This window comes from Zingiber officinale, chromosome 1A (assembly GCF_018446385.1).
Source record: "Zingiber officinale cultivar Zhangliang chromosome 1A, Zo_v1.1, whole genome shotgun sequence".
Classification (NCBI taxonomy): Eukaryota; Viridiplantae; Streptophyta; class Magnoliopsida; order Zingiberales; family Zingiberaceae; genus Zingiber; species Zingiber officinale.
This window is the reverse complement of record NC_055987.1, coordinates 153,242,529-153,261,866: the sequence shown is the minus strand read 5'-3', so window position 1 is coordinate 153,261,866 and position 19,338 is coordinate 153,242,529. Positions and strand designations below refer to the sequence as shown.

Below are 19,338 nucleotides of genomic sequence, written 5' to 3'. Positions count from 1 at the left end.
ATCACAACGTTTCCATCTCTTTAATGGAAAATTTGATTTAGGGGAAAAATAAAACAAAACAAAAGGTGTAATCCTTGAAATTTATCTAGCTTCATTTTTGTTTCTGATTTATACGCAAAATACGTTGAAGAAAAAACGAGAGGAAATTTTGTTAATGAGAAGCTACAAAAATCTAAAAGATGAAATTACAGGGAATCCAGATCAGTTCTTGAAAACCTGGATCAAGAGAGTGAATTGAGGCGCACCTTTGGCCGCCTCCGTCTCCCACCACAGCGTGCTCTCCCTCGCGCTCCTCGTCCGGAACATGAAGTTTGCGCCGCCGCTGGCAGCGGATGAGGCGGCGGGGGACGATCCACGGAACCACCAGTCGTGCACGTCCCACAGCACGTCGATCACCGATCCGTCGAGGTAAATCGTCCGGTTTCCCCTGAAGTTCAATTTCACCTCCCTCACGTCGATCAACCTCTTCCGATCGACGCAGAAGTATAGCTCGCCGTCGCCTCCTGCGGGCCCTTTGCACCGCACCATCACCTCGTGCTCGCGGCCGCCGTCGCGGAAAATCGCCTTGGTCGAGTGATGTGTGGCGCCGAACACCCGCTCGCGCCGGGCGTAGAGTACAGCGCGGTGCTCGACCGCGCGCGGCAGGCGTTCGACGATATGCCCGCTCAGATCTCCGAGCCGGAGGACCAGCTCCTGGTCGGCGACCAGCACAAGGTAGAAGTCCTTCGCCGGATCCGGCGCCGCGCCGTCGTACTTGGCGGCGGAGACGTCCCAGTGGATCGAACAGGCGACGGTCCCTGCGCAGAACGCCCGGCTCCCCTTCTTGCGCAGGGTCACGCGGTGAGAGGCAGCGGAGGAGGAGCCCTCCAGATCGACGGCGACGGAGAGGGAGGCGTCGCCGGATGAAATCCGGCGGCAGGTGAGGTCGATGAGGAGCTGCTTGCGGGAGGAGAGGGAGGCGCGGTAGGAGAAGGAGACGGTGTTCTCCGGCGGGGGCGGAGAGGGGCGGATGAAGGAGGAGGTGAGCCCGCCGCCGGAGCAGGTGGATTCAACGACCTTGACGGCTTGGTGGCCGAAGCAGGCGACCGTGTCTCTCATCGGATTTGAAGTGATCGCGCTGAATGGCTTAACTTGAATGGCATCGATTCTAAAATAGAAAAGAAGAATGACCAGTTTAGTTGAGTTCCAAATCCCTCGCCAAAGCTTAAAAAGAAGAAGAGGCGAGGGAGGAGCCGGAGGATCAATCCACTTGGAATTGACTTTATTTATTTCTGATTTCATAACAAGTCTTGAACTAGCGCGGAGGCACGGTGCAACGACGGTTTCATCCTCTAGCAGTACCAAACGTCCGCACGATTAAAGCACCGTGATATGGACTGTTCATCGTGATCCATGCTTGCTGAATTTGCCTAATGACGGGATCACACCGTCCACCTTCGGAATTAATCAAATGGTAACAACTTAATACTTGAATTAAAAATAAATAAAAAGTCAAAATTAAATCCCATGAAATCTAAATTTTATTGGATAAAAATGAAAATGACATTTCTTTTTGTTTTAAATCATGGCGCTCTCTTATGGGACCGGATCCTTTGGTGTCCTTGTCTTGATCTGCTCCTGGATCAGGACAAGCTAATTGATGGAAGGCTATTTGGAGGGTCATTGTCCCCCATCAATGTAAAAGTTAAATCATGAATTAATCTAATTTTTACGGATCAAAGGATCCCCACTTTATAATCAAAAGAGTTTCTAATTCCATTGTTATATAATTACTCAATTATTTTTTAATATTATATTTATTTTTACTTTTTTGTCTAGATCTCTCACTTAAATTTAGAATTAGTTGGACGTATTGTAACAATTACGAAACAAAATATTTTTGAACATATTAACTATGTAGTGTAACAATTAAAAAATCATAGCTATACAATGTACCTGACCGACTTCAAAATTGAAACAGATGATAATAATACAAATAATACAATATTAAAAAATAAGTGAGTAATTATAAATGACTTATCCTTGTGATAAAAAGTCAAAATGAAATGTTATGATTTCGACGGGAAAAAAGCCCTCCTAACTTTTGCCCAATTTTATTTGTGTTAATTTAGCAAAAAATTCTCTTTCCATATATATTTACTTTTTAGGTCTCTTTTGCCGTTGGATCATTAAATACTAAATAGACAGAGGCATTTCAATAAAAGGTCAAATGGAATTCCATTTTTTTCTACAGAACTTCAAAAGGGCATTCCATAATTACTTTGTCATAAATTCTTAGCATTTTATTTCTCCATTCATTTATCCTACCAAAAGCTTAAACTGTCCAGTTTAATTTTAAATTTTGTTCATATATTACGCAAGAAGCTTACTTTCTTATGATTAGTTTCTTAATTTTATGTGATAATTTCAACAAAAATTACCATATAAATCTGCAAACATAAGAATTAATTAGTTTGAGCATTTCTATTAAGATAAATTTGATTTAAAAACCTAATTCATTGTGATTAAAAAAAACACTTATAATCTCTACTCGAATTAATACAACGGAAATAAAGTAGCTTTGATGCAGATTGCATCGTCGAAATTGTAATCAAATCAAAACTATTTTCAGGAGTATGCTTTGATGATTTTAAAGTATCGAGCAGCTTGAAGTTACATGACTAAGCTTGTGGCACAGAAGATGAATATAGATGACGAACTTTGGACTCTGATAAAGCTTAAATTAAACACCACATGAGAATCCAACGCTATCAGAAAAGATAAGCTATATCGAAATTGATATGAAGATGCAAAATCTGTGCTAAGGTTTAGTATGAGAATTCACTATCCTAGGCACAAATAAGATCCAACCTTTTAAATAGCACAAGAAGGCAGTAATGATAGAACCAATAGAATAATCAAAGATCAGCCCTTCCTGGGTATCTTGGAAATGGGATAACATCTCTGATGTTGTCTATGCCAGTGGCAAAAAGGAGCATGCGCTCAAAACCTAAGCCAAATCCACTGTGCTTAACAGTGCCAAAACGTCGGAGATCGAGGTACCATTCATAGGGCTCAAGAGGCAACCCTGAATCTTCAATTCTGAAAAAGCAGATGAATGAAATAAGTCCAAGTAGAGTTCGGTAGACAGGATAATGTAGAGAACAAGTAAACAAACTAAAAGAGGAAGAATATACTGACAATGTGCAATAATACTACACGTTTCAAATTTCTAAAACATGACTTCTGTGAAGAATCCAGTCAGAACAGATAACATGATGAAATTATATCTGTCACTTGTATAAGTTACAAGACACACACCTTGTGCAGCTTACTTCCAGAGAACAACAAAGCATTAAACTTAAGAGTTTCGCTGTAATAAAAGGTAATTTCACTCATCCCAGACGTCCCTCACAGTCCATCCCAAGATTATACGAAGGGAGATAAATCGCAGGATCAACTTATAGCCGATTGTCAAGTGGCCAAGGGGTGGAAGGAGTTTTTTCCCGAGTTTGATGAACAATATGAAGGAAATTATATGGAGAAAGAAATTTGAATGGATATTCTAATTTTGCATAAAATTTTGAATTTCTTTAAGAACAGTTTAAGTAATTTCTATATTAAAAAATATCCCTTTAACCAGTCATCTATCCAACATGACTGGTTAAATCCACCGACAACCATCGAATGCATACATCCATAAATAAAATCAAATGCAAGTTCACGACAACCAAATAAAACTAAATATTTAAATCTAATTGCATGTACCTTTTAATGAGAATCTCTAAACGCTCCTCTCTTTGGCTTCCGCCAATTAGCTCACCAACCTTCAAACAAGAAATTTATGAGTCATATGACATCTTGAAGCATTACTTTTGGAAATTGTATCAGAAACAGAAATTAAGCAAGGAAAAGAAAAAATAAATAAACAATATGGATGGAAGCCACAAGGTAAGATTAGGACAAGTTTGTCTTAGAAGAAAAAATGCAATAGAAGAAAGGCATACCTTGGGCACAAGCACATCCATAGCAGCTACTGTTTTTTTATCATCATTGAGCCTCATATAAAATGCTTTAATGCCTTTTGGATAGTTATATACAATGACTGGCTTCTTGAATATCACCTCTGTCAAATACCTAAATAATAAAACAGATCATTAACTCCTTAAACCATAATATTTCCAGGACAACTACAAATATGCTTTGCAGTACCTTTCATGCTCTGATGCTAAATCAATTCCCCATTCCACCTTGTTCTCAAACTTCCTGTCTGTCACATTAACTAGAAGCTGCACAGCCTTGGTGTATGAAATGCGTTCAAATGGCATTGATGAAACAAGCTCTAAACGCTCTATAGCCGTCTTATCATAGTTCTTGACCATAAATTCCATGTCTTCCCGACAATTATCAAGTAACCATTGGCAAAGAAACTTCACATAGTTCTCAGCATAGTTCATATCATCCTGCAGATAAGAAATTACGTAGAACTTACATGAAAGTTTCAACTTCTAAATACAGATCTCTAAAACAATTCATGTAGTGTTGACTAGAATCTAGATTCTATATATAACTTTTACTACAAAAATAAGCAACAAACAGAAATCAAAACAAATATCAAGTTTATGTACCAAGCCTACTGATTCACACTAGGCTACAAAAACGTCATACCAAATTGTTAAAATACAATACCTCCAGATTGGCAAATGCTATCTCTGGCTCAACCATCCAAAATTCGGCCAAATGGCGTGATGTGTGGGAGTGTTCTGCTCGAAAAGTTGGTCCAAAGGTATACACGTTTCCAAGAGCACAAGCATATGTCTCAACCTGAAGCTGGCCAGATACTGTAAGAAAAGCTTGTCTCCCAAAAAAGTCACGTGCATAGTCAATCTTGTCATCCTTCTGAGGAAGCCCGGGTTTCAAATTATATCTTTCTTCAAGCTTTGATGCATTTTCCTTTGCTTTGTTTAGTTCAGCAACAGAGGCAACAATCTCTTCCTTGCTAGCTTTTGATGATTTTAGCAGCGAGACGACCTCTCCTTTCTCTTTGACAAGAAGCTTAGCAGCCTCAACATCAGATTCTGATGGTGGAGGATTCTGTTGCAACTCTTTCTCCAACTTCTCAGCATCACTAAAGAGTGTGGTAACTTGGAACATCTCGCCAGCTCCCTCACAATCACTTGTGGTAATTATAGGAGTATGTATGTACCGAAATCCATTTTGCCTGAAGAATGTATGGGTTGCATAAGCCAGCTCATCCCGAATTCGGGCAATTGCGGATATCTAGAACAATTTGTAAAGAAGAGGTAACCATAACATCAAAATGGAAATAGTTAAAGTAGACAACAAGCATTGTTTCTTGACACCAAAAGATAGTGGATTTGATTTTTAGGAAAAAATTGTGCTTTCTGCTTAATATGATAGCCTTTATGTGCATTCAAATGGTTACCATTTTATATACTCGAGTATACACAAAGACAGGATATAAAAGAAGACAGGATACCGTGTTGGTACGGGCACGGAGATGCATGAAATCGCGAAGAAATTCGAGAGTAAGCCTCGTCTTGGGGAGCGGGTACTTTGCCGGATCCACGGGCCCAATCTCCAGTACCTTCTCCACCCTGAGCTCGACTCTCTGCTTGGTTCCCTCGGGCGGCTTCTTGAGCTCGCCCTCGACCAGCACGGAGGTGCCGGTGGGCACCAGCTCGGACAAAGGGTACACGGCCGCGTCGACGATCACCTGGAGGTTCGAGAGGCAGGAGCCATCATTGAGCTCGAGGAACGCAAAGGAACCCTTCCCCTGCTCGCGCCCTGTCTTGACCCAACCGCCGACGACGACCTTCTGACCGACGAGGACCCCGACCTCGCCGGAGACGATCGACTTGATGAAGGTGCGGGGGCGGGCGGGCTCCAGCGCGGGGTCAATCGAGAGGGAGGCCGCCTCCATCTCGCGCACAGGTGGATCGGGTCGATCGGCGACGGCGTCCATTTCGAGTCAAGCAGAGGAATGGCGGCTAGGGTTTGGTAGGCTATGAATAACGCAGTGAGAAATCTGTTGCGGCAAAGAGACCTTTTTAGATACTACGACACATACTAGGTGAAGGGGAATAGGATTCTACTCATGACTTGGATGGATCCTCGCCCCGTCCCAATTAACTTCGTCCACGTGATACACTGCACATATTCCCAAACAAAAATTTAGAAACACATTTTTTTCTTTCAATTTGTTTACGTGTGATCAGCAATTTCATTGCGATTAACGTCAGATTTAATTGCTGCTGCGTTAACGTTGCGACAGCAGATGTTGGTGCGTTACAAAATGTAGCATCAACGGTAGAGGGCGAATTAAGTTAGGGGAAGAAGATAATAGGAAGTTACTCAAATTTACAAAATTGTTATTGTCCTACAGAAATAGAAATTTGACTTTCATTTATGAAACGAAATATTGAGAAAGAACAAAAACAAATAAAACAAGAATATAGAATACTTATTCGAAGACTAACGATCATTGCTGGTATCACAGCTGAAACTTGCTTACGGTCCAAAAACAGGGCTCTGAATACCAGTGGACAAGAATCCACAAGTTTGTACCTGAAAACCCCCTGGAACCTTCCTCTTCGGTATCTTTTTCCTTTTGCAAAAGCTACAGAAAAAGGTCCAAAATGATTGTGCTGTGAATGCAAAACCATCCAGAAGTCTGTGGATTGTTGCTATCAAAGGAATGTGTGAATTCAAAAATTATACACTGAAACCAAACTGCTCATGAACTCATCCCTTAGCGAGTGAGACAAGTACGTTCGAGAGGCTGGTACAAAAGTATTATGTGGTTAAGAGTTAAAGAAGTCTGAGATACGCAAGTAGGGTGTGCCTATGAGCTGCACAAATATGACAGAGCAGAAGATGAATTCCGAGTCGACGGCATCCCTACAGTAATCATCAGTGATATCACAAGCCAAATCCATCTCTTTAGTTTCACCATGTAATTATTGACAATTTTTAAATGGTAATATAACTGGTATCTTGAATGGGCAAATCTTTCTATTTTAACAAGAGATCAAAAAGCAATTCATTAGTTGATATCAAAATGTCAAGACTCTCTGTTTTATGTATCCAAGCAGCGTGCAGAGAGCAAACTATTCAATTTTTATGACCATAATGTTTCTAGAAACAATGAATCATATGAATTTGAGTCATTAAGTCAAATAGTTTAAGAACCATCACGCAGAACAGAAAGGTCTTATCATCAAAGATTAACTAACATTGATCATAAGCGCAAAAAGTTAACCAGTATTTTTTCCATTTAAACCATGAACATAATGAACTAAGGCAACAATAGGATTTCAACGAAATAATCATGCAAAAGCATTGCCTTAACAGAAGTTGCTTGATAAGAATCCTACAATTGCCAATAAATATTAGTTTTATCGTTGTAAAACGATTAACTTTAGTCAACTATTCTCTCGTAGAAGTACAAGTATCCCATGTCTTTTGGTGGATCCACAGAGGCTCCAACTTTGCTGTCGTTGAATATTACCCATTTACCATCTTTATGTACATGAGCCACATAATGGCCACAGTGGGTGGAAGGGCCCATGTGACTAATAAATGCCATGAGCTTGTATCCTGTAGAATGAAATTGTTAAAATGGTATAAAGCTAGTAATCAACACAAAACCAAATAAATAAATAAATAAAAGGTTAAAATGAGGTAAGAAAAGAAACCACAATGTAAATCAAAATTGGTACTTTGACCTCAAGCAGAGGTGCAAGTAAAAAAAAAAAAGTGGGAAAAACATAATGTAGATTGCTCAATGATCTGAAAATAAGCAACGGAAATTCCTTCTCTTTCAATGGACGAACTAGAATTAAAAAATTGAATAAAAAATGAGTATATGTGTAGACTTGAAAACATAAAAATGAAAGAGGGAATTTGTCCTCAGTCATCCCACATGGACAATAATCTCGCATCCCAAAAGAGGAATAGTGAGAAATAATCTCATGCCCAACGTCATGTTAGGGATACCTCGTTGTCAAAATGAAAATAAACAAACACTATACTCTGAAACACAGTTTAAAAAGCTTTGAATGCTATGAAGAAAGGAAAAAAAAATTACTGATTCCTGCATCAACAAAAAAAAACAAGAATATGGGTTTGCAATTGAGCTTAAAACTAGAAGTGGTGTTGTGCCCATGCAAAGCACGCTCGAGCCCAAGATGATCTGATTTGGTCCATGACAGGCCTGGGTCAATCCCAGCCCCAGCCAAGCACAGGCTCGACCTTGCCAGACAAACATATCAATAAAAAAGAATAAATAACTAGTTAAAATTAAAGATCATTATAAGTAGTTTCTTCAAAAAAAAAAATACTCAAAAAAAAACAATTCATCATTTCCACTATTACAGGAAAAAGAAAGGAAATGCAGTTAAAGAACACTAACTTCCACTTCCATCTGGTACTCCAGGATCACTATCCTGCACGCCGTTTGAGGTTGCATCTGTATCCATTGAGCTTGAAGCTTCAGGGTGACTAAATATCCAATCTGTAGCTTTCTCTATGTTCCCTCCCTATGGGAATGGACAAAGTTGGAGCTTGTAAAACAACTATATAAGCAAGCATAACAGTAATTTGGAAATTGTAAATCAAATTACAGTCAATTAAGAACAGTATCAGAAAAGAGTATCAACTCTAAAAAGATTTCAAGTTTAAAATCTTACAGATGCCTTTAATGCCATTCTAGCAACCTCTTCATGGAAGCCAAATGAAATTAAAGTTTCAACACTTGTCTCATCAACAGATTGAAGTTCCATTGCATGAGAGTTATGTGAAATAGGCTCATCTATATCTGCATTGAAATGTTGAAAGTCATACCAATTGAATTATCTTTCCAAATATCTTCTAGATCCTCTATAGATCAAAAGACCAACTTCATTACATATGCTTAGAGAAGATGATTGCTTAAAAAAAAGTTCAAAGAGTAGACATAAACCTGGATCATCCATGTGAGAAAGTAACCACGTCATTGCTTCCTCAACTCCAGCATTAGCAGTGTTTATGACAGCCTTTTGACAATGGAGGTAATTGAAGCCCATAGCAGCAAGTTTGGAAACTATGTCCTCGCTAGCAACTAGTTGGGTGGATTCAACTTCCCCAGTGGGACCTGCAAAACAGAATGCATCAAACAAGAAAGTACAGAAAAAAATTATCAGAAACACTGCACATTTAGCAGCCACTTTGTTTACTGAATTTGTAGCGAACAGACTATGACTATAAACCTGTTTCTGGCAGTAATTCTTCTCCCGGCTGCAAACCTTTGCTGCGCATATATGTGATATCGATTACATCAGGTACATCAATATAAACATCTGCAAGACAAATTGAAAATGTGCCAAAAATTCAAGAGAAGAGAATAAAAATACTAAGACTCACTTAAAAAGACGAAAATGGAAAGAAAATAAAAGATATAATAAAAGCAAGATACCTAGTTTCTTTGGCACCCATCCTTCTTCCATCACAAACTTCCTCATGTGCAAAACCAGGTAATCAGGAAAAGTAGCCAAACCAGCAGTCCTTGAAAAACATTTAGTTAGTTGCTTTAACAATACAAGGTAAATCATATTTAAGAAATTATCTTAGAGATTATGATTCAATAAAAGGCCATTTACAAGTCTGGAATCAGGAAAAAAGCAATCTATGTAAATGCCTTATAAGTTAACATTCACAACATACTTGATTGCAGTTGTCTTGGTGTTTAATGCTGAACTATAAAAGTCATGAATCTCTTCAGTAGATGAAAAACTAGCAAGGCATGCTTCCAACGGGACTCTTGGCCTTACAATTTCACCACTATCTCTGTCCAAACATGCAATGGAAATATATAAAAATACAAAAACACCAAGAACGGAAAACCTATATATAATCCTTCTATAGCTTACAGGTCCTTCCCTTCTGCCTTTTTTTCTGCTTTGGTCTTATTGAAGGCTTCAAGCTGTTCTGAACCGTTAAGGGCAAAATGAGTAATGACTTTTAAATATTATCATCAAGAAAACAGAAAGCATAACAAATTTACCTTTGTTAGTAGCCTCATGTAGCGGTATATTTAAAGAAAGAATATAATCTGATCTTTTGTTATAAGCAACTTTTCCAGAGGGGCACTGAAGTCTCTCTTCAATTACAAACTTGAAACTCCTTGAAGGATCCAATGCAGGATTTCCAGTATTGGCACGTTCAACTTGGTCAAGAAAATGCAGAAAAAACTCGAGTGCATCCTATATAGTAACAAAAACAACACAAGTTGCAAACTTAAAAAATTAAGGGAACAAGTATTAGTGGGCAAAGTTAACACATAAACAAGCAAAAAGTGTCAGGTTCAATTACATCTACAGCATAGGAAACATCTACTTTGTTGGGATTTTCATATTAGAATCTTTAACCTATATCCAGACCATTTTACTGGGCCTTAAAATCTAGAACCTCTACATTGGTATTGAACCAATGACCTATTGCAAAATCAACAGTCCTGAGAAAAAGGATTCACCATCTTCCATCAGTTAAAGCTAATCTTGCAAAGTGGAACAGATTAGTATAGACATTTCCTAGACGAAGGCGGCAAAGACTTCATATAAACAGTCCTTCCAACTATTTATGCACATCTCAGTTCATGATGGCCCATGGATAAAACTCATATTGCCAATATCAAGTATAGCATATTTGAAATTGCCACATAAGTACTAAGAACATCACAACTAAAAAAAAAAAGAATTCAAAACAATAATGATAAAAAAACAATTTAAAGTAGCATGACAAGGTGTCAAAAAGAATGGACTATGATTATCAGAACAGTACATCAACCCTTGCATGACTTGAGAGCCTAGACATAAGGCAAAACAGATACACAGTAGTGTTGGTACATGTCAAAACACTTCCATATAGTTCATTAATTGGTAAATACTGACAAAAATGTAAAATGTACCTGTTGTCTCATACTTGAAAACTCAGGATGACTAGCAGCAATAACCATTTTGAACATACGAGGAGGGACGCCTTCTTGCTTCTGAAACAAAAAAGCATACCATAAAGTTTTCATTAGCAGTAAAAATCATAGATATGGATAGAGGTTCACTCTCTGTATAATCTTAGAAGACATTAAACTCGCCCCCGGGCGTAGCGCAGGCGGTGGGTGCATGACATCTCTGGCGTAATGACCAGGGGTCGATTCTCAAGAACTGACGACCTGGGATTTACCCCACCATGCGCCTATGGCCGCACTTGCATTTACCTCCTTCCATATCCGTAGGGCCGGCACTAGGGGGCCGTTAAGGTAGCGGATCTATCTTTTTTTATAAGACATTAAACTCAAGAGATTATCTCCACTAAAACCTTGAAACCATCACAGATATTACTGAAGCATTTGAAGAAAAATATCCTCATCATCATATAGAGTCCCTAAATTAAATTTAACAGTCAACGTTGATTCGCCATTTATTTTGAATGAACCCATCAAACGTTAAATATACATCATCAATTCACATATCAGAAAAAGTTATAAAGGCATAGCAGAACTCCCAGCACTAAAATATGGGTTTTACAATTCCCTATTTCATTAGTTTGGTTGAAAAACAGTGGATTAGAGTAAACATACCTGTTGAACTGGCAAAGAATATTTGCCAGAAAGCAACCCATGTGCTAGTTTAGCCCTACATGCAGTTTACAAACAAGTATTAGAAAAGTATGCAGGTAAGTTAGACAGCTGAAGGACATCGAAATAATAATATTTCAATATTGCAACAGAAACAAAAAACTAGGCTAACAAAAAGCATAAATCCCATCAATCTATAAAGGAAATGAATATCAGTGAGCATGAAAGCTCTTAAGGCACCTAACTAATAGAAGCTCTGTAACCATTTTCCACATATAATTACTCTACTAGGCTAACTACGTGCACGAAGCAACTTGCTCAAGCTTTAGTCATGAAGCCTTATGTATAGATTTCTCAATTACAAGTCCACGAGCAAAGGGGGAATCAACCTGAAGTAAGATTAGTTGGAGAAAACAAATATATAAAATTTTGAATTCTAGATTTCCCTCCAAACCACTAGCCATGCGACCAAATTAAGATCCCTAGCCCCCAAATTAGTTCAATCTTGAATCAACTAAATTGATGAATAAAAAGTGATATACAGGGCTAGACAATCATAACAAACACATAAAATCAATACTGCAACTTTACATGTCATCAGGCCACTCTGTTCTGTGAATAGAAGTGCATAGCTCTTACACTGATTAACCGCTCAATACCCATGGTAGATCTATCATCATCAATAGCTGATAAATGTAGTATAAGGCACCATGGTATAAGACAAAGTGTTGTTTAAGTAACAAATATAGTTTAAAAAACAAGGAATAAAAATATATCTTTAAAAATTTGTCCTTTTAATTGCACACTTATGATAGAAGCATTATAAGTTTCCAACTTAGTAAAAAAATGGATTTAAAAACCTTAAACCATATTTGCTATAGTGGATAGGGTCATATTACCTACCAAGTTATACAAACATTAGGTATCATTCATGACTAGCAATCAAGATAAAGCTAACAAACACATGATCAAGACACAAGAGGTTAGTTAAAAGAGTCTAAGAGAATGTCTCTTTGAGGAGGAGAAGCGAGCCAAAGTAACAGGAGAGATGGGAGAAACTAGTCAGATTCCCTTGTCTACTTGGGTAGAAGGAAAGGTATGGGGGAGGAAAAGGAAGGAGCTCTTTTCCCCATTTTGGTTCATTAAAAAGTAAATAGAAGAGGGGACAAAGAGAGAAAGGAATGAAAAAGATTGGTTTTACCCTGCATGTCTTAGGGTTGACAAAATCAACAGGCTAGCTGTGTTACTTGCTCTCATTTTTCTTTCTCTCCTCCTTTTCAAGTAAACAACCAAAGGAAATCTATGTCCTTTCCTTTTCTTCCCCTTCTTGCTTCCTTACTACTATTGCTTTACACCCTAAGAGTTATTGTTATATGAGGAATAGGTTTAGCACCACATTGATATTTAGTTATGGAGTATTAGGTTTTGAGTCCTATATATGCACAATGTAACAATCCCCTTTATGACACACAATAATAGCAATCCCTTCTCAACTGCTATGATAAGGCAAGCATGGAAATTTGGCATGTCAACGGTCATAAGTCATAACATGTAAGACTACAGTAGCATGCATCTGAAAGATGGCATGCAATTGGTCCCAGAAAATACCACTCAATCCTTCATCCACATTAAATGACTATTTCTAGAGTTGGTAGTGTGATTCTTACAGCTGCATATTCAAGTCCAGTGTTGGATCAGAGGGAGCCATAGCAAAAGCCTTCTTCAGACTTTGGTTTTTGTGATATCTGGGAAATTGGCAGATATATTACAAAAAATTGTCAGATAAGAAATGCTGTTAGCCTGCACTGATAGCCCCTAATGTGAAATTATACAGACCTAGCATTGAAAGCATGAGTTGTAAACACCACTTGAATTGTTGATGCCATATAACAACTGACAAAGAAACAAGACAGAAGAGCAGTCAATGTGCAGCAAAATGATGTACTAAGTGGAAGTAATTGCAGTAACAACAGCTTATAACTACCTATTCCCAAGGTTAAGAAGACCAGTATAGCCTGGTCCAAATAAGAGCTCCACCTCCTGCCCACTTTCCTGGATACGATTCCAGTCAAAATTTGTGTTTTGGTCAAGTTCCCTTTCAGCAGTAGTCATTTCAGTCTGGAAAAACAAAATAAATTTACACTTCTGTAACTTCTTTTGCAACAATTGCACTAATGAGTAACAAGGGAGATAAAAAGTCTTGATAAATGTGAATAACCATATGAAAAGCCAATAGAAATTTTGCCTTCTTTGCCAATATTTGAAGCAGAGTATCAAGTCTATCAAAATAACTACAAAAGCAAACTTGTCATACTCAAATGAACTAATGTCAAACACTGTCAACACTTTACCTTCTTCCACCATCCATAGCAACTTGTATATAAACTTATAGAAGTCCCCTCGGATGGGTCTAGTGGCTAGCGCATGAGGTGTTGCCACAATGAGGTCTGGGGTTCGAACCTCGGCAAAGTCGAGGTAATACCTCCCTTATGTGCTAGTCACTATTCCAAAGGCTAGTAGCCGCCCGTGATTTACCTCCTCCGTGTTGGTCTTGGGACGGGTTGGTCGGGGCGTTGGAGGCGAGTATATTCGCCTTTTGCCACAATTGTATATAAACTTATAGGTCAACATGCAGAGAACTCAAGTAACATCTGTGAATATTTGGCCATTTTTTTCATGTGAACAAACTGGGATTGGACTTCAAAATAACAGCTTTATATTATTGTGTGTGTGAAAGGTCAAAAATGAATTAATAGCACATACATGAGCACTATATCTCACAATATTTACATTGTTGTGAACAAATACTCAAAATTCAAAGTGAAATATATGTATTCAATCACAAAACAAAAGATTTCTGAGTAAGGGCATACAATTAGAGAAACTCTCAAGGCATGATAGAGTTAAGTAAACTCAAACACATAATTCTAAGTAAAAGTATGGTATCAAAGTGAGCAGCAGAAATCTTGCTGATGTGTCTCAAACCAAAATCAATTATCTATCGGCAAAAAGGGTTTTGGCATGTAGTATCAAAGCAGCAAAAGCCTAACATTAATGCAGAAGAACAATGATCTGACCATATACTAATCAAGAGAATGGTTGTTAGAGAAAATAACAGATGGTCGACGAGGAAGAAAATTTGTCATTTCCAAAACAAAGGGAGAAAAGAAAAAGATACAGAAACATATTTTTTAACATCCAGAGATGTGAAGCTATCTTTTATCTTTGATATATCACTGACCTTTTGCAATGATGAGAAATCGATACCAAAAAAAGCCAGGTGTTGAGCTAATAAAGGATCCTCAATGGTATCATCCTCGGGGTATGAGAAAACGTCTGAACTGCCATGATGGTTACTAGTTAAGCAACATATCAACGAAGAGTTAAACACGATGAATACATCTCAATTCACACAAATTGTTATAAAAAGAAGGGAACATAATTATACTTCTCAATTCTCATATTGATCATCGATTGATAATATTGAGTATACATCATAAAAGAAAAAACTTGATCACACCCACATACTAATTTGGATCTATCATCCATTTCTTGTTCTATAAAAACTCATCTTGTAATCTACCTAGGCTGCATGATATTCTCGAGACAAATAATATTAAAAGGACAATTTCTTACCACTACCAATTGCATGCAATTTTTATCTGCCATCACAATTTGCATGTAATTTCAGCATAAAATAAATAGATCATTGATGAAGTCCCCAGAAAGCAGAACATGGACAACACGTAATATGCAAAGTGCTTGTTCTTCTAGTAAAATCAAAGGCAAAGAACAATAAATCATGACAAAGATACACAACAAAGACAAAAAAAATTGAGGGGAAAAAGGCAAAGCTAGATCTGTACTCCAATCTACCAAATACCTTAAAAGGCGAATTTTTGGCATGCAGTTTAAATGTGCAAACTGGAAGGGTATGATTAGTTCCAATTTCTAACTTCTATTTTTATTTGCTTGACCTACTTACTCTATACAAATCAGCAGAAAATTACTATGATTTACATGTCTCTGAAACATAACCAATCATTAGAAAGTAATCTTAATTGGATGGGTAATTAGTAAGAGATTAGCCTGTCACAAATGTCATGATTGACGATATTTTATATTAGGAGGATGATTAGCTTCAATGTGTCAAGCATCTTTTTTAGATTATCATAACAGTCATTTTCTGTGAGGCCCTATATTTGAGAAATACATAGAGATGAAAGATGGCTGGTGACAATATTTCAGAAGTGGAAAATAGAAAGTTACACAGTTAGTGCAATCTGGTGATAGTGGGGGGAGTTTTGAAGGTGGAGGGCTTCTTGATTGCTAGAAATATTCAAATTAATTAAATAATATTCTATCACCTCAACAAACATTTTCTTTGATCTCCCTCCAACCTCTTCAGCTTCCAATCTAATAGATCCAATCCTTATATCTATAGAATCTACTAATCATATCTATTAGTCATCTTTGGACGTGCTCATGCCAAAAATAGGTGACAAAATACATTAAAAAAATTAATGACGGCAAAGGAACCGTAACAACATTATAAATGAACACAAAAACTCAAATTATTTTCTGGATCAAGAATAAAATCAATCAAATATTATCAATATTACAAAATGTCATGGCCTGCAACAAGTAAGATAATACAAAAAAAAAAAAGAAATATGGACAAAAACCCATGAGAGAAAAATGAACCTTGCAAACAAAGCAGATATATAAAAAGACACAAATCGATTCAGAGGGACCAAGTCTAAATAGATTCAGGGGGAGAAGAACCATTACCTGCACTTTCTAAGTCTGCAGTTATGGTACCAAGTTTCACAGCTAGAGGAAAATTTGTTTCCTTGTAGTGTTCGATGGCATGATTATTGCCACCACTTCCATCCCAATTTCTCCGACCACAAAGTATCATTCCATCAGTTAAATTCAGCCACAGATTATCAGATTTATTGCATTTGCAACATTTCCATCCAGATGGAGGCACAACAACACCATTATTAATCTGTTGCAGACCTAATGCATAAGTACTAACTTTCTTCTTCTCCGCAGTCCAAGCTGCTAACTGTTCTTTGCGTTCAGCACCTTCAGCCAACAAAACTGCATCAACTGCTAGCCTAATCTACAAAGTAATTAACATGCAAAAAAACTGTAAGATGGTCTTTGCTGCAGACAATAAAAATTTTGGATATCAAATCTAAAAGAAGAATGCATACTTTCTCTGGCAACTCAACAGAAGGAAATGGTAGAGACACATATTCAGGCAATATTACAATATTGTGAGTTTCTTCATATTCAATTTCCTGATAATCAAATCCTCCCTCCACACCTGCAAACCACATTATACAAAGCATATTTCCCAAGTTCCCTTAAAAACATTGAAATGCTATGTTTGTTTTGTAAGAAATAAAATAATTATAATGGCAGTTCACTGAACCTTCATACACGCCAATAAACCCTTGATTTAATCAAATCAAGTTGAAAAATGAATTATTCGTTTATTCAACATCTGAGATCGACAGTGCAACTACAATAACAAACAGCCATATGACTTAAAAAGGGAAAGGAAAAAAAAAAGAGCATGACCATCAATCTTTAGAAAATATGCTACAGTGTGAGTGTGCTATATCCTAGTGTTCTCAGATCACACCATGAACCTCTTGAAGATCCCTATTGGAGACATGCCATACAAGAACAAGTATTTGCTCTTCTATCACAAGGAATGTGGGAACTTGATTCTCGCCCAACTGGTGTACAATTTGTATCTTTGGATGGACATTCACATTAAATATTTTATCAGTGGAAAATGTGCTGTTAAATAGTAAAACTAGTTACCACAGGCTACACAATAGACTTATGGTGTGAATTACCTCAAGAAATTCTCCCTATTGCTTGACTTGATCTAGTCCCTATACCTTTTTCTTTAATTATAAACTAGAATTACAATATGTTTCATATGGATGTCAAAATTATATCTATACGGCAACCATTATGAAGAATTTTATATCAAGCGAGCTCCAAGATATGCTGCTCAAAATAGGCGAGTAGAATGTACAAGTTTAAAAAGGTAATTTATGGCCTTAAACAAAGTCCTCAAATATGGTTTCAAAGTTCTATTAAGAAACACAAAGTTGGTTCTTAATATTAAGTTTCTATCTTAATATTGTAATTCTAGAAGTTTATTAAAAAAAACAACCGAGTGCACGAAGCTCCCACCAATCAAGGTCTCGGGGAAGGGTCAATTGTACGCAGCTTGTCTGCTTTGCAAGAGGTTGTTTCTGAGACTCAAACCCGTGACCTCTAGGTCACACGGCAGAAACTTTACCGTTGCGCCAAGACTCCCCTTCTTAAAATTCTTCTAATGATATACAGAACATCATACATATTAAAAAGTATCTCATAGTTGAAATTGTCAATAAAGACTTGGGGAGGCTACGTTATACTCTTCTAGTGGAAGTCACCTAAAACTCACAAGGACATTTTTATCTCAAATAAAATATGTATTTAAATAAACATACACTTAATGGGAGAGAGTGGACTTAATGGTCAGTTTATTTCTCCGGCAAAAAAAAATCAATGGTGGCGTTAATTTTCAAGCAAATATCTAGAACGTTCAGATATAAGAATTGAAAGGAAAAAAAAAAACTACAAGCACATTATGAAGGCATCAGCATTTTAACAGATTATAGGAGTATTCATTTTAACGACACCCATAAGTTTACTGAAATGTACTAAAACACTGCAAATGAAAATATTTGGCATGCTTCTCATCTTTAGGAAAACCCAGAAATATAAGCAAAGCAATGATGCAAAAGAAGAAACAGAAACATATTTTGGCATTGTTAAAGTACAACAACTGTAAAAAAAAATCCAGTTGAAAAAGAAAAAAAAATCATGCTTCATATCCCGATGTTTGATTTGATTGGGCCAACCGGCTAAGATTAAAAAAATTTAAAGACCCATGTTGACATGGTTTGCCAAGCGTCAAGCAGCAGATTGAATTGGTGTAGGCAGATTTTAAACAGCAAGGGAACGCAAAGTAGCTCCAAACTCACACACACACACACACAGCCAAATAAAGCATACCGATCGCAAGCAGAGTTGGTTTCTTTAGAGGCCGGTCCTCAGGCACAGGCTTCGGTCGCTGCTGTATGTGAAGGTAAACTGGGTTCCCTGTCTTTTCGTAGTTCCAGCCAACGTACTCCTTCCCAAACGCAAGAAACGAACTCATATCAACGTAGAGACCCCCTTCCGATCTCTGGCCGTCACCAAAAACACAATTAGGGAACCGAAGCGAGAATGAAAGCTAAGCAGAAGAAAGAAGGGGAAAAAAAAACTAAGCGAAGGGGGAGCGGGTTACCGGTGTGTCGAAGGAGACGCAGCACTCGTTCTTGTAGATGCGGTTGGTGGGCTCCGGGATGCGAACTCTGGAGAGGTGGGAGCGGAGAAGCTCCATTGGAATCGGAATCGAGGATTAGGGTTTCAAGGAGCGGAGGAAGACAGGATTAGGGTTTCAAGGAGCGGAGGAAGACAAGGAGGAGATCCCGAGAGAGTCGAAGAGTGCCTGTTTGGGTTCTTTCCTTGCGGCGAGGGCTTCTGCGGTGGGCAAATGAGGGGCTTTTGAAGTTATGTATTTATTGCTTGCAATTCAAAGTCCAAACTTGCGTTATATCTTATCCAATATTTCCCAAAGTATATGGGTTATTTAGAACAATATACCG

The 19,338-nt window shown here is 37.8% G+C and overlaps 3 protein-coding genes across 4 annotated transcripts; all 3 read right to left on the bottom strand.

Moving 5' to 3' along the window:
* Positions 1 to 201: 201 nt before the first annotated feature.
* LOC122005241 lies at positions 202 to 1,098 on the bottom strand. The gene has a single exon (XM_042560215.1). It carries the CDS (start codon positions 1,096 to 1,098, stop codon positions 202 to 204), a length of 897 nt encoding a protein of 298 aa, XP_042416149.1.
* A 1,583-nt stretch (positions 1,099 to 2,681) lies between these two features.
* LOC122038035 (asparagine--tRNA ligase, cytoplasmic 1-like) lies at positions 2,682 to 6,050 on the bottom strand. The gene is made up of 6 exons (XM_042597583.1): positions 5,480 to 6,050; positions 4,669 to 5,259; positions 4,192 to 4,442; positions 3,987 to 4,116; positions 3,748 to 3,806; positions 2,682 to 3,081 (listed from the first exon to the last, which is right to left on the bottom strand). Exons 1-6 carry the CDS (start codon positions 5,963 to 5,965, stop codon positions 2,898 to 2,900), a joined length of 1,701 nt encoding a protein of 566 aa, XP_042453517.1. The 5' UTR covers positions 5,966 to 6,050; the 3' UTR covers positions 2,682 to 2,897.
* A 1,163-nt stretch (positions 6,051 to 7,213) lies between these two features.
* On the bottom strand, positions 7,214 to 19,243 carry LOC122038033 (ubiquitin carboxyl-terminal hydrolase 14-like). Of its 2 annotated transcripts, none has more exons than XM_042597581.1 (19): positions 18,978 to 19,243; positions 18,704 to 18,875; positions 16,834 to 16,946; positions 16,403 to 16,739; positions 14,853 to 14,947; positions 13,596 to 13,729; positions 13,448 to 13,504; positions 13,279 to 13,356; positions 11,615 to 11,669; positions 10,946 to 11,026; positions 10,043 to 10,241; positions 9,909 to 9,966; positions 9,703 to 9,825; positions 9,455 to 9,543; positions 9,249 to 9,338; positions 8,963 to 9,133; positions 8,691 to 8,818; positions 8,414 to 8,540; positions 7,214 to 7,599 (listed from the first exon to the last, which is right to left on the bottom strand). In XM_042597581.1, exons 1-19 carry the CDS (start codon positions 19,071 to 19,073, stop codon positions 7,421 to 7,423), a joined length of 2,382 nt encoding a protein of 793 aa, XP_042453515.1. In that variant the 5' UTR covers positions 19,074 to 19,243; the 3' UTR covers positions 7,214 to 7,420. The 2 variants fall into 2 exon arrangements, with proteins under 2 accessions (XP_042453515.1, XP_042453516.1); XM_042597582.1 differs by having other exon boundaries at positions 10,946 to 11,023.
* Positions 19,244 to 19,338: the final 95 nt, after the last annotated feature.

Bases quoted from the DNA above. Each gene is read 5' to 3' on its own strand.
- LOC122038033 (XM_042597581.1), bottom strand. From the start codon at position 19,073: ATGGAGCTTCTCCGCTCCCACCTCTCCAGAGTTCGCATCCCGGAGCCC. The intron at 13,730-14,852 runs GTCAGTGATATA...TTGTTTTTCCAG, and splicing joins ATTTCTCATCATTGCAAAAG to ACTGAAATGACTACTGCTGA. The intron at 8,541-8,690 runs GTAAGATTTTAA...CCATTCCCATAG, and splicing joins GAATGGCATTAAAGGCATCT to GGAGGGAACATAGAGAAAGC.
- LOC122038035 (XM_042597583.1), bottom strand. From the start codon at position 5,965: ATGGACGCCGTCGCCGATCGACCCGATCCACCTGTGCGCGAGATGGAG. The intron at 4,443-4,668 runs GTATTGTATTTT...TCTTATCTGCAG, and splicing joins TAGCATTTGCCAATCTGGAG to GATGATATGAACTATGCTGA. The intron at 3,082-3,747 runs GTACATGCAATT...CTGCTTTTTCAG, and splicing joins TTAGAGATTCTCATTAAAAG to AATTGAAGATTCAGGGTTGC.
- LOC122005241 (XM_042560215.1), bottom strand. From the start codon at position 1,098: ATGAGAGACACGGTCGCCTGCTTCGGCCACCAAGCCGTCAAGGTCGTT.